This window comes from Taudactylus pleione, unplaced genomic scaffold, assembly GCF_031769625.1.
Source record: "Taudactylus pleione unplaced genomic scaffold, aTauple2 ptg000433l, whole genome shotgun sequence".
In the NCBI taxonomy this organism is placed as follows: domain Eukaryota; kingdom Metazoa; phylum Chordata; class Amphibia; order Anura; family Myobatrachidae; genus Taudactylus; species Taudactylus pleione.
Window position 1 is genome coordinate 266,780 of NW_028284835.1, and position 14,394 is coordinate 281,173.

A 14,394-nucleotide genomic window follows, 5' to 3' on the forward strand; every position below is an offset into this window, starting at 1 on the left:
TGTAGAGTGCTTTTGTGAGGCCTAGTACTGGAATTATAGCATGCTTGTGCGAGGTTTAGTACTGGAATTGTAGTGTGCATGTGTGAGGCTTAGTACAGGAATTATAGCGTGCTTGTTTGAGGCCTAGTACTGGAATTGTAGAGTGCTTGTGTGAGGCCTAGTACTGGAATTATAGCGTGCTTGTGCGAGGTTTAGTACTGGAATTGTAGTGTGCATGTGTGAGGCTTAGTACAGGAATTATAGCGTGCTTGTGTGAGGCCTAGTACTGGAATTGTAGAGTGCTTGTGTAAGGCTTAGTACTGGAATTATAGTGTGCTTATTGCTGGAATTGTACAGTGGTTGTGGGAGGCTTAGTACAGGAATTGTAGAGTGCTTGTGCGAGGTTTAGTACAGGAATTATAGCGTGCTTGTGTAAGGCTTAGTACTGGAATTATAGCGTGCCTGTGTGAGGCCTAGTACTGGAATTGTAGAGTGCTTGTGTAAGGCTTAGTACTGGAATTATAGTGTGCTTAGTGCTGGAATTGTGCAGTGGTTGTGGGAGGCTTAGTACAGGAATTGTAGAGTGCTTGTGCGAGGTTTAGTACTGGAATTGTAGAGTGCTTTTGTGAGGCCTAGTACTGGAATTATAGCGTGCTTGTGCGAGGTTTAGTACTGGAATTGTAGTGTGCATGTGTGAGGCTTAGTACAGGAATTATAGCGTGCTTGTGTGAGGCCTAGTACTGGAATTGTAGAGTGCTTGTGTGAGGCCTAGTACTGGAATTATAGCGTGCTTGTGCGAGGTTTAGTACTGGAATTGTAGTGTGCATGTGTGAGGCTTAGTACAGGAATTATAGCGTGCTTGTGTGAGGCCTAGTATTGGAATTGTAGAGTGCTTGTGTAAGGCTTAGTACTGGAATTATAGTGTGCTTAGTGCTGGAATTGTACAGTGGTTGTGGGAGGCTTAGTACAGGAATTGTAGAGTGCTTGTGCGAGGTTTAGTACTGGAATTGTAGAGTGCTTTTGTGAGGCCTAGTACTGGAATTATAGCGTGCTTGTGCGAGGTTTAGTACTGGAATTGTAGTGTGCATGTGTGAGGCTTAGTACAGGAATTATAGCGTGCTTGTGTGAGGCCTAGTACTGGAATTGTAGAGTGCTTGTGTGAGGCCTAGTACTGGAATTATAGCGTGCTTGTGCGAGGTTTAGTACTGGAATTGTAGTGTGCATGTGTGAGGCTTAGTACAGGAATTATAGCGTGCTTGTGTGAGGCCTAGTACTGGAATTGTAGAGTGCTTGTGTAAGGCTTAGTACTGGAATTATAGTGTGCTTAGTGCTGGAATTGTACAGTGGTTGTGGAAGGCTTAGTACAGGAATTGTAGAGTGCTTGTGCGAGGTTTAGTACAGGAATTATAGCGTGCTTGTGTAAGGCTTAGTACTGGAATTATAGTGTGCTTATGAGATGCTTAGTACTGGAATTATAGCGTGCTTGTGTGAGGCCTAGTACTGGAATTGTAGAGTGCTTGTGTAAGGCTTAGTACTGGAATTATAGTGTGCTTAGTGCTGGAATTGTACAGTGGTTGTGGGAGGCTTAGTACAGGAATTGTAGAGTGCTTGTGCGAGGTTTAGTACTGGAATTGTAGAGTGCTTGTGTAAGGCTTAGTACTGGAATTATAGCGTGCTTGTGTGAGGCCTAGTACTGGAATTATAGCGTGCTTGTGTAAGGCTTAGTACTGGAATTATAGTGTGCTTAGTGCTGGAATTGTACAGTGGTTGTGGGAGGCTTAGTACAGGAATTGTAGAGTGCTTGTGCGAGGTTTAGTACTGGAATTGTAGAGTGCTTTTGTGAGGCCTAGTACTGGAATTATAGCGTGCTTGTGCGAGGTTTAGTACTGGAATTGTAGTGTGCATGTGTGAGGCTTAGTACAGGAATTATAGCGTGCTTGTGTGAGGCCTAGTACTGGAATTGTAGAGTGCTTGTGTGAGGCCTAGTACTGGAATTATAGCGTGCTTGTGCGAGGTTTAGTACTGGAATTGTAGTGTGCATGTGTGAGGCTTAGTACAGGAATTATAGCGTGCTTGTGTGAGGCCTAGTACTGGAATTGTAGAGTGCTTGTGTAAGGCTTAGTACTGGAATTATAGTGTGCTTAGTGCTGGAATTGTACAGTGGTTGTGGGAGGCTTAGTACAGGAATTGTAGAGTGCTTGTGTGAGGCCTAGTACTGGAATTGTAGAGTGCTTGTGTAAGGCTTAGTACTGGAATTATAGTGTGCTTATGAGATGCTTAGTACTGGAATTATAGCGTGCTTGTGTGAGGCCTAGTACTGGAATTGTAGAGTGCTTGTGTAAGGCTTAGTACTGGAATTATAGTGTGCTTAGTGCTGGAATTGTACAGTGGTTGTGGGAGGCTTAGTACAGGAATTGTAGAGTGCTTGTGCGAGGTTTAGTACTGGAATTGTAGAGTGCTTTTGTGAGGCCTAGTACTGGAATTATAGCGTGCTTGTGCGAGGTTTAGTACTGGAATTGTAGTGTGCATGTGTGAGGCTTAGTACAGGAATTATAGCGTGCTTGTGTGAGGCCTAGTACTGGAATTGTAGAGTGCTTGTGTGAGGCCTAGTACTGGAATTATAGCGTGCTTGTGCGAGGTTTAGTACTGGAATTGTAGTGTGCATGTGTGAGGCTTAGTACAGGAATTATAGCGTGCTTGTGTGAGGCCTAGTACTGGAATTGTAGAGTGCTTGTGTAAGGCTTAGTACTGGAATTATAGTGTGCTTAGTGCTGGAATTGTACAGTGGTTGTGGGAGGCTTAGTACAGGAATTGTAGAGTGCTTGTGCGAGGTTTAGTACAGGAATTATAGCGTGCTTGTGTAAGGCTTAGTACTGGAATTATAGCGTGCTTGTGTGAGGCCTAGTACTGGAATTGTAGAGTGCTTGTGTAAGGCTTAGTACTGGAATTATAGTGTGCTTAGTGCTGGAATTGTACAGTGGTTGTGGGAGGCTTAGTACAGGAATTGTAGAGTGCTTGTGCGAGGTTTAGTACTGGAATTGTAGAGTGCTTTTGTGAGGCCTAGTACTGGAATTATAGCGTGCTTGTGCGAGGTTTAGTACTGGAATTGTAGTGTGCATGTGTGAGGCTTAGTACAGGAATTATAGCGTGCTTGTGTGAGGCCTAGTACTGGAATTGTAGAGTGCTTGTGTGAGGCCTAGTACTAGAATTATAGCGTGCTTGTGCAAGGTTTAGTACTGGAATTGTAGTGTGCATGTGTGAGGCTTAGTACAGGAATTATAGCGTGCTTGTGTGAGGCCTAGTACTGGAATTGTAGAGTGCTTGTGTAAGGCTTAGTACTGGAATTATAGTGTGCTTAGTGCTGGAATTGTACAGTGGTTGTGGGAGGCTTAGTACAGGAATTGTAGAGTGCTTGTGCGAGGTTTAGTACAGGAATTATAGCGTGCTTGTGTAAGGCTTAGTACTGGAATTATAGTGTGCTTATGAGATGCTTAGTACTGGAATTATAGCGTGCTTGTGTGAGGCCTAGTACTGGAATTGTAGAGTGCTTGTGTAAGGCTTAGTACTGGAATTATAGTGTGCTTAGTGCTGGAATTGTACAGTGGTTGTGGGAGGCTTAGTACAGGAATTGTAGAGTGCTTGTGCGAGGTTTAGTACTGGAATTGTAGAGTGCTTGTATAAGGCTTAGTACTGGAATTATAGCGTGCTTGTGTGAGGCCTAGTACTGGAATTATAGCGTGCTTGTGTAAGGCTTAGTACTGGAATTATAGTGTGCTTAGTGCTGGAATTGTACAGTGGTTGTGGGAGGCTTAGTACAGGAATTGTAGAGTGCTTGTGCGAGGTTTAGTACTGGAATTGTAGAATGCTTTTGTGAGGCCTAGTACTGGAATTATAGCGTGCTTGTGCGAGGTTTAGTACTGGAATTGTAGTGTGCATGTGTGAGGCTTAGTACAGGAATTGTAGAGTGCTTGTGCGAGGTTTAGTACTGGAATTGTAGAGTGCTTTTGTGAGGCCTAGTACTGGAATTATAGCGTGCTTGTGCGAGGTTTAGTACTGGAATTGTAGTGTGCATGTGTGAGGCTTAGTACAGGAATTATAGCGTGCTTGTGTGAGGCCTAGTACTGGAATTGTAGAGTGCTTGTGTGAGGCCTAGTACTGGAATTATAGCGTGCTTGTGCGAGGTTTAGTACTGGAATTGTAGTGTGCATGTGTGAGGCTTAGTACAGGAATTATAGCGTGCTTGTGTGAGGCCTAGTACTGGAATTGTAGAGTGCTTGTGCAAGGCTTAGTACTGGAATTATAGTGTGCTTAGTGCTGGAATTGTACAGTGGTTGTGGGAGGCTTAGTACAGGAATTGTAGAGTGCTTGTGTGAGGCCTAGTACTGGAATTGTAGATTGCTTGTGTAAGGCTTAGTACTGGAATTATAGTGTGCTTATGAGATGCTTAGTACTGGAATTATAGCGTGCTTGTGTGAGGCCTAGTACTGGAATTGTAGAGTGCTTGTGTAAGGCTTAGTACTGGAATTATAGTGTGCTTAGTGCTGGAATTGTACAGTGGTTGTGGGAGGCTTAGTACAGGAATTGTAGAGTGCTTGTGCGAGGTTTAGTACTGGAATTGTAGAGTGCTTTTGTGAGGCCTAGTACTGGAATTATAGCGTGCTTGTGCGAGGTTTAGTACTGGAATTGTAGTGTGCATGTGTGAGGCTTAGTACAGGAATTATAGCGTGCTTGTGTGAGGCCTAGTACTGGAATTGTAGAGTGCTTGTGTGAGGCCTAGTACTGGAATTATAGCGTGCTTGTGCGAGGTTTAGTACTGGAATTGTAGTGTGCATGTGTGAGGCTTAGTACAGGAATTATAGCGTGCTTGTGTGAGGCCTAGTACTGGAATTGTAGAGTGCTTGTGTAAGGCTTAGTACTGGAATTATAGTGTGCTTAGTGCTGGAATTGTACAGTGGTTGTGGGAGGCTTAGTACAGGAATTGTAGAGTGCTTGTGCGAGGTTAATACAGGAATTATAGCGTGCTTGTGTAAGGCTTAGTACTGGAATTATAGCGTGCTTGTGTGAGGCCTAGTACTGGAATTGTAGAGTGCTTGTGTAAGGCTTAGTACTGGAATTATAGTGTGCTTAGTGCTGGAATTGTACAGTGGTTGTGGGAGGCTTAGTACAGGAATTGTAGAGTGCTTGTGCGAGGTTTAGTACTGGAATTGTAGAGTGCTTTTGTGAGGCCTAGTACTGGAATTATAGCGTGCTTGTGCGAGGTTTAGTACTGGAATTGTAGTGTGCATGTGTGAGGCTTAGTACAGGAATTATAGCGTGCTTGTGTGAGGCCTAGTACTGGAATTGTAGAGTGCTTGTGTGAGGCCTAGTACTGGAATTATAGCGTGCTTGTGCAAGGTTTAGTACTGGAATTGTAGTGTGCATGTGTGAGGCTTAGTACAGGAATTATAGCGTGCTTGTGTGAGGCCTAGTACTGGAATTGTAGAGTGCTTGTGTAAGGCTTAGTACTGGAATTATAGTGTGCTTAGTGCTGGAATTGTACAGTGGTTGTGGGAGGCTTAGTACAGGAATTGTAGAGTGCTTGTGCGAGGTTTAGTACAGGAATTATAGCGTGCTTGTGTAAGGCTTAGTACTGGAATTATAGTGTGCTTATGAGATGCTTAGTACTGGAATTATAGCGTGCTTGTGTGAGGCCTAGTACTGGAATTGTAGAGTGCTTGTGTAAGGCTTAGTACTGGAATTATAGTGTGCTTAGTGCTGGAATTGTACAGTGGTTGTGGGAGGCTTAGTACAGGAATTGTAGAGTGCTTGTGCGAGGTTTAGTACTGGAATTGTAGAGTGCTTGTATAAGGCTTAGTACTGGAATTATAGCGTGCTTGTGTGAGGCCTAGTACTGGAATTATAGCGTGCTTGTGTAAGGCTTAGTACTGGAATTATAGTGTGCTTAGTGCTGGAATTGTACAGTGGTTGTGGGAGGCTTAGTACAGGAATTGTAGAGTGCTTGTGCGAGGTTTAGTACTGGAATTGTAGAGTGCTTTTGTGAGGCCTAGTACTGGAATTATAGCGTGCTTGTGCGAGGTTTAGTACTGGAATTGTAGTGTGCATGTGTGAGGCTTAGTACAGGAATTATAGCGTGCTTGTGTGAGGCCTAGTACTGGAATTGTAGAGTGCTTGTGTGAGGCCTAGTACTGGAATTATAGCGTGCTTGTGCGAGGTTTAGTACTGGAATTGTAGTGTGCATGTGTGAGGCTTAGTACAGGAATTATAGCGTGCTTGTGTGAGGCCTAGTACTGGAATTGTAGAGTGCTTGTGTAAGGCTTAGTACTGGAATTATAGTGTGCTTAGTGCTGGAATTGTACAGTGGTTGTGGGAGGCTTAGTACAGGAATTGTAGAGTGCTTGTGTGAGGCCTAGTACTGGAATTGTAGAGTGCTTGTGTAAGGCTTAGTACTGGAATTATAGTGTGCTTATGAGATGCTTAGTACTGGAATTATAGCGTGCTTGTGTAGACTAGTACTGGAATTGTAGAGTGCTTGTGTAAGGCTTAGTACTGGAATTATAGTGTGCTTAGTGCTGGAATTGTACAGTGGTTGTGGGAGGCTTAGTACAGGAATTGTAGAGTGCTTGTGCGAGGTTTAGTACTGGAATTGTAGAGTGCTTGTGCGAGGTTTAGTACTGGAATTGTAGAGTGCTTGTGGAAGGCTTAGTACTGGAATTATAGCGTGCTTGTGCGAGGCTTAGTACAGGAATTGTAGAGTGCTTGTGCGAGGTTTAGTACTGGAATTGTAGAGTGCTTGTGTAAGGCTTAGTACAGGAATTGTAGAGTGCTTGTGGGAGGCTTAGGGCTGGAATAGTAGAGATGATATGGGAGTTTCTTACCAGAGTTAGTGAGTACTAGAGCTTTTAAAGTGACATACTCCTCCTTGTCAAGGCGAAGTTTGCGGTATCTGTGCACCAGCTGCATAGTGCAAACGTAGAGATCACACAGGCCGCTGACTCGGGACCTCATCTCATCCATGACATAATCCTCGGCATACACCAGCTCATCCTGGTATGGCAGCGAGCGGAACACAACCCCCAGCAGTAAGATCTCCATCCAGGCCCCCTGTAGTAAACTCATCTGATCTCCCAGAGACAGAGCGGAGAATCCTGTAGGAATGGCAGGGAATATATACATTAATGTATAGACTCTGGGTCAATGCTGTAGCTGTGTATCTTTTGAGTTTTCAACATAGGTTGACAAGTTAAATTATATCTCTTTCTCATAAGACAGGCTCTTAATACAAAGAGTATTAGTACCACAAGTTCAGTCCTAGGTCCTCCGCTCTCCTCTATCTACAGAGTATACCACCTCTCTTGGAAAACTAGTCAGCTCATATGGATTTCTGTATCATCTCTATGCGGATGACACCCAAATGTATTTATCCTCTCCGGATCTCTCACACTTGTATTTGCCCGCGTTAACGACTGTCTTTCCGTCATTTCATCTTAGATGCCATCTCGTCACCTCATACTCAATCTCAGTAGTTACCGTCCTGATAACTCTCTCTCTGTTGGCAACACAACAATCAACCTGACCCTAGAAGCTCGCTGCCTAGGTGTCATCATTGACTCTGAACTGCCATTTGTTCCCCGCATTCAATCTGTTTCCAAATCATGTTACATATGTACAAGAAACAAATCCAGGATATGACAATATCGCACACAGGGCACTGCCCAACTTTCTGAAAATACAACACCATGGCAGCCAGCTACGGCTTTTGTTGTAGATCATGGATACTGGAAATGTATCATGTAGGCACCAATCCATTCCATTACTATTGGGGAGCTCTCAATATATGTATTCAATGTATGACTACATATTACCGAATATACGTGCCTTTGTATCATCTTTTTACTGGATTAATTCTGATGTTCAGAACAGCATGTATATATAGATAAGCTTGTGTGCAGGGCCCTCTTACTGCTTTGTCTTTCTGCTAACACCCAGTATTATTTCCAATTGTAAGGGGAACATATTGTGCTAGAGCCATATATAGAAATGTTAGTAATAATAATAATATTATTATTATTATTATTATTAATAATAGTAATCTCTTACGGAGTTTCATTCTGGGTGAAAGTTAATGCTACCTCTGCAGGAAAATAACATATCATTGTAGATAAAGGAATGAAGATATGAAGAATGGCTCCTGGCTATAGGCAGTTTCTGTGAATATGGACTTATGTACATGTCTTTGGGACTCGCTGTAAGTCTAGTCTAATGGTAACAGTGTGAAGGACCCCAACAGATGAATGACCCATCTGCATATTACGATGACAAACTCATAATGACTTTAGCTGGGCCACCCCTCCACAAGAAGGGCCACTGTCTGGGGCCCAGTTCTGTACACCTTCTCTTATAGGATATTAGAGGTTCACTGTCTGTGGCCCAACCCTGTATACACTTCCTTATAGGGTGTTAGAGGTTCACTGGGTGGAGACCAATTCTGTACACACTTCCTTATAGAGTGTTAGGAAGGTCCCATGCCGGGGCCAGGCTGTGTACACACTTGCTTATACAGTGTAAGAAAGTCATTGGCTGGGTTCAAGATAGTAGTGGGGTCTGTACACACTCCCTTATAGGGTGTAAGGAGGATCACTGGCTGGGGCTGGGTTAGTAGCGGTGTCTGTACACACTGCTTTATAGGGAGTAAGGAAGGTCACTGGCTGGGGCCGGGATAGTAGTGTGGTCTGTACACACTCCCTTATAGGGTGTAAGGAGGGTCACTGGCTGGGGCTGGGATAGTAGTGGGGTCTTTACACACTCTTTTATAGGGTGTAAGGAAGGTCACTTGGTGGGGCCGGAATGGTAGTGGTGTCTGTACACACTGCTTTATATGGTGTAAGAAGGGTCACTGGCTGGGGCCGGGATAGTAGTGGGGTCTGTACACATCCCTTTATCTGGTGTAAGAAGGGTCACTGGCTGGGGCCGGGATAGTAGTGGGGTCTGTACACATTCCTTTATATGGTGTAAGAAGGGTCATTGGCTGGGGCCAGGATATTAGTGGGGTCTGTACACATTCCTTTATATGGTGTAAGAAGGGTCACTGGCTGGGGTCGGGATAGTAGTGGGGTCTGTACACACTCCTTTATAGGGGTAAGGAGGGTCACTGACCTGGGATATGTTTGGCCCATCCAATAGTCACCACCAGCTCACGATCTGCGAGGTCACAGAGTGTTGTCAGGACTTTGATGTCACTTTCCGGAAGGGTTGGGTCTGGCATGGCGTAGATCTTCTCTGGCTCCGCCACTAGAAGATGTGATACAATTCTTGTCCTTGTGTCTGGAACAAGACATTTACTTTGCTATGTTGGGGGTGAAATGTTTCCAGGAAACCATTATACGCTTCATTTCCAGCACACTGAAGGTGATTTACTAACAGACCTCAGCTTTTAATTCCACAAGAAGACAGTGAATGTGAATGCCTGATTGCTTGGTATAGTCTGGCAAATATTAGTAACTACCCCTCTATTTGTCTTCTTTATTACTCATTACCCAAATCTGAGGCATTGTGGATCCCAATGGATTAAAGATGAGTGTATTATAATTGCTCTGTCCCTGACTCCATGGCAGTCCTGGTGTATGGTCAGTTCTTGGACATCGGAAACAGGAAAAGATGACTCTCCTGCTTCTCCCCCTTCCAATCCTTACCTTGTCTTTTTCATCTCTTCATCTGAGCAAGGCGGAGGTCAGAGCATTGAGAGACCTGGAGCAAACCTAGCTAGTGTAAAGGACCCAGTTGGTCCCGATGTTGTTTCCGGTGGGATTACACAGCGCTTTCTGGCGCCTTATAAATAAATAATAATAATAATCACCATTTTATTTTTATTCCTCTTTTGCTGGTCGCACTTTTATCCTGATGTTGCTACAAAGCCCTTCACAGGTGTACAGCCTTGCGCCTGAATGGCAATGACTGAGACCCACACTTTGAGTATCCTCAGATGCTGTAATTATGCTTGGTGCGTCTTTATACACCAGCATCGGTAGCACCGTGGAGACCTGCGCCGGCCCATGCAGATTCTCAGTCTGAGTACGGCCCCCAATGTGAGCCATTAAGCATCTGTTTTGCAACCACTTCAAAAGACATGCCTGCGAGAATCCCATAACACGCCCATAAAACCATATATATTTCCGTGCGCCCACAAAGCCCCGTCCCTGTCGCCACCCAGTAACCGCCCAATACATTTCAAATACAGCTCTGCGCCCTTGTGCGTGTATGCAATGCAACGCACGTGCAATAGGGCTTAAGAGGGATTTTTCGCAAACGCACAGGACCAAAAAAAAATATCACAACTCAGTGAACATAAGAGATTGCACACAACTCAGAACGAAACGTAAGAGCGAAGGCGGAGACATTACGCAAGCTGAACCTGGTTAGAGCAATTTCATTGTATCTCTTTAGAACGAAGGGGGCTAGAAAAACAGATCACCTCTTCGTGCTTCATGGCGGCCTACATCGGGGGCGGGCTCCTTCTAAGATGGATGTGAGAAGTCACATCACAGGCCTATGAGAGGAAAGGAGGGGAGGTGCCGGAGGTATTTGGGGCACATGCCATGAAAGAAGCCGTGACCAGCCGGTCTCACACCGCCAAGGCGTCAGCAGGTGATCTGTGCTCAGTAGCGGGAAGGTCATCGCGTCATACGTGTCCCGCATATTATTTTTCTGGATGTCATTACTGCAGAGCACGCTCACTTTTGGGGGAAAAAAGTTTCTATATTAATAAAATATCTGTTTTGATTGGATTTTTTTTTCCACCGCCTGCCCCTTAAATGTGATGGCTGCATTGGGGTCACCCCATATGTCAGGGCTGCCATGGAGTCTGAGATAGAAATGAAATGATCAGGAAAATATAGTTTACTTAGATTTCCTCAGCAATCAGACCTGGGTAATGGGAGTGCTGGTATAAGAGATAGAGACTCATTTACTGTGACCACTATGCTAATCTCTGTGTAATCCAACCTAGTGTAAAGTCTTATTAGCCTCCCCTTCCACCCACAGAGCCAGTAAGTAGGTATCACTCATGTGTATACAGGACATCAGTGATGCCTACTTAATATACCTCCCCATTGTCCACAGAGCTAGCCTTGTTAAGTCTCCCCTGGCCTACAGAGCCAGCCTTGTTAGGCCTCCCCCATCCATACTCAGCTAGCTCTGCCAGTCCACCAACCTACATAAACCCACTGAGTCTTGTTAGGCCTCCATCTTCATCCATACAACCATATTCAGCTGGCCTAATCACACCCCCCTCACATCTATACAGACCCAGAGTCTTGCTAGGCCTCCTTCCTCATCCATACTCTGCTAGCCTCACCAGCATCCCCCGTCCCCCCCGCAACCTACATAGACCCACAGAGTCTTGTTAGGCCTCCTTCTTCATTCATACAACCATACTCAGCTAGCCTAATCAGCCCCTCCCACCCCCAAACTACATAGGCCCACAGAGTCTGGTTAGGCCTCCTTCCTCATCCATACTCAGCCTCATCAGCCGCCAACCCCCCTTCCCCGCCCCCGCAACCTACATAGACCCACAGCGCCTTGTTAGGCCTCCCCTCTTATCTATACTCAGCTAGCCTCATCAGCTCCCCCCCCCAACATACATAGACCTACAGTCTTGTTAGGTCTTCTTCCTCATTCATACTCAGGTAGCCTCATCTGCCGCCAAACTACATAGACCCACAGTCTTGCTAGACCTCCCTCCTCTTCCATACTCAGCTAGCCTCCTCAAGCCCCCCCCAACCTTCATAAACCCATAGATTGTTGTTAGGCTGCCACTGCATGTAAACTAAGTCACTCGCCCACAGAGCCAGCCTTTTCACTCCTCAATAATATTTTTGGCACTCACAAGGCTTCTTATGGCCAGCTGGTATCTGTAGTCCATAGAACGCATTGTCTGATTCCAGTCGCCTTTTGTATTTCTGTCTCCCACCTCGGACCCGGTCCAGTCGCACTCCTGCGAATAGAGATACGGGTGTAAAGAAAAACTGCATCTCCTGTCACGCTGACCATATCTCTGGGTGCCACAACCCCCCTAGGCATAACTGATCCATTAATGCCACTGCGGCACTGAAAGGGTTGATGTCGAATGTTGTAGGGCCATAAAGAGTTAAACTATGGCGCTATGTGCGGAGTGTACTGAAGAGTGCAGAGGTTTAATATAGTCAAATGTATTCTTAAAAGTTCAAATCCCATGTCTGACACTGTGGCGCCAGGAAAACATAATGTCCGCCGCTGCCAGCGCCAATAGAGGTCACTGACAATGATGTGCGCTGGGGGTATGAATATATAGTTGTTTAAAAGGAATATAATTGTAAATCTGAAAGGTGTATTTTTATTAGTGGTGCTCTTGAGAGATACTGTCACTGGTCTGAGGGTCTCATTCAGACCCAATCGCGAGCACAGGACGCTCGCAAGCGGGTCGATGGTACCCAAATGCGCATGCGCACGACGGAGGGAGCTCCGTCGTGCGCATGCGCGAGACCCAGATAGCGACAGCCAAGCTGTCGCTCCAGGTCTCGCAGCAAAGGGGGCGTGCTGTCGATGGTGATTGACAGCACGCCCCCTTTGGTGGGCGCGCCGGGGGCGTTGCTGCCAGACGGAGGCGTTCCCATGGGAACGCCTACCGTCTGGGTCCGGCCCCACTGACATCACTAGTGAGGTCAGTGGGAGTGATTTTGGCACTCCTGGGCTTGCGGCAGCGAGACCCTACAGCAGGATCTCGTCGCAAGCCCGATGGTCGGGATGGTCTTGACCATCGCCATGGACGCTCGCATAAGCTGTGGGTGGTAACCCAAAGCTACGCGAGCGTCCAAAAGGCCGCTCCAAATTTAAATAGGACGAAACCTTTCTCTTGTTCTTTTACTTTGAAGTCCACTCACTCCACCTATTTCATTCCGTCAACCTTCGCATTGACACTATTTTCCTTCTGGTCCTCTTACCAATTTTTAGATAACTTCTCTGCCTGACACCCCCACTTTGTATACTCTGGTCTCTCGTCTCATCTTGGGGAAATCAAACATCCCAAATCGATAATGCCGTCCGCATGAACTCTGCTGAAAACGGCCATCCAAAAATGGCCGCCGCCTAGGAGGAGACAGATGCTAGAGGTCCTACTGGACCTCTAGTGTCTATTAGGCCAGCGCAATGCACACAGCGTTCCTGGTACCGGGAACGCTGGCGCTGCTGGGAGAAGATGCTGAAAGCTGCATCTTCTCCCGTGAAAACCCCTGGCAACAAGCATAAACCCCCTGGCAACAAGCATAAACCCCCCTGGCAACGAGCATGAAACCCCATCGCAACGAGCATAAATCCCATGACAATGAGCATGTAACCCCTGGCAACGAGCATGTAACCCCATGGCAACGAGCATGTAACCCCTGGCAACAAGCATAAACCCCCTTGCAACGAGCATAAACCCCCTGGCAACGAGCATGAAACCCCATGGCAACAAGCATGAAACCCCATGGCAACGAGCATGAAACCCCATGGCAACAAGCATGAAACCCCATGGCAACAAGCATGAAACCCCATGGCAACAAGCATGAAACCCCATGGCAACAAGCATGGAAATGGTAATGAGCATAAAACCCTTGACAACGAGCAGGTAATTTTAAAGTAATTAGAAGCCTTACTGTGGGGTATAAAATGGTGTCGGGCAAATATTTAAGTGGCACTTTGGTAATAGGCATTACAGTGTGTGGCATAATGTGTAATGGGCATTATGGTGTGTGGAATAATGTAAGTCACTATACCAGGGACATCTGAGTAGTGCACTGCCTTATGGAGGAGCAAGGACAAAATCCAGGTACAGGAAGGGAGGGGGCGCAAAATTGCTGCCTTGCACCGGGTGACAGATATCCTAGTTTCGGCCCTGCTATAACTCTCACTCTGCTCCAGTAGATCTGCGGCGTCTCCAGTGCACAGTCTCTCACACTGCTCCTGCAGTCCAGCAGCTACACCTATGCTATAACTCTGACTCTGCTCCAGTAGACCTGTGGCATCTCCAGTGCACAGTCTCTCACACTGCTCCTGCAGTCCAGCAGCTACACCTGTGCTATAACCCTCACTCTGCTCCAGCAGACCTGTAGCATCTCCAGTGCACAGTCTCTCACACTGCTCCTGCAGTCCAGCAGCTACACCTATGCTATAACTCTCACTCTGCTCCAGCAGACCTGTAGCATCTCCAGTGCACAGTCTCTCACTGCTCCTGCAGTCCAGCAGCTACACCTATGCTATAACTCTCACTCTGTGCACTGGAGACGCCGCAGGTCTACTGGAGCAGTCTCTCACTGCTCCTGCAGTCCAGCAGCTACACCTGTGCTATAACTCTGACTCTGCTCCAGTAGACCTGCGGCGTCTCCAGTGCACAGTCTCTCACAC

At 46.2% G+C, this 14,394-nt stretch overlaps 1 protein-coding gene across 3 annotated transcripts in view; it reads right to left on the minus strand.

Moving 5' to 3' along the window:
- ESRRB (estrogen related receptor beta) overlaps positions 1-14,394 on the minus strand; it is a 49,291-nt gene that overhangs the window by 21,412 nt on the left and 13,485 nt on the right. For all 3 annotated transcript variants that reach the window (XM_088447458.1, XM_088447457.1, XM_088447459.1), the window contains 3 exons: positions 11,861-11,968; positions 9,133-9,300; positions 6,855-7,124 (listed from right to left, as the gene is read on the minus strand). In XM_088447458.1, the coding sequence (XP_088303584.1) occupies positions 6,855-7,124; positions 9,133-9,300; positions 11,861-11,968 (546 nt within the window). The remainder of the gene's footprint in view (positions 1-6,854; positions 7,125-9,132; positions 9,301-11,860; positions 11,969-14,394) is intronic.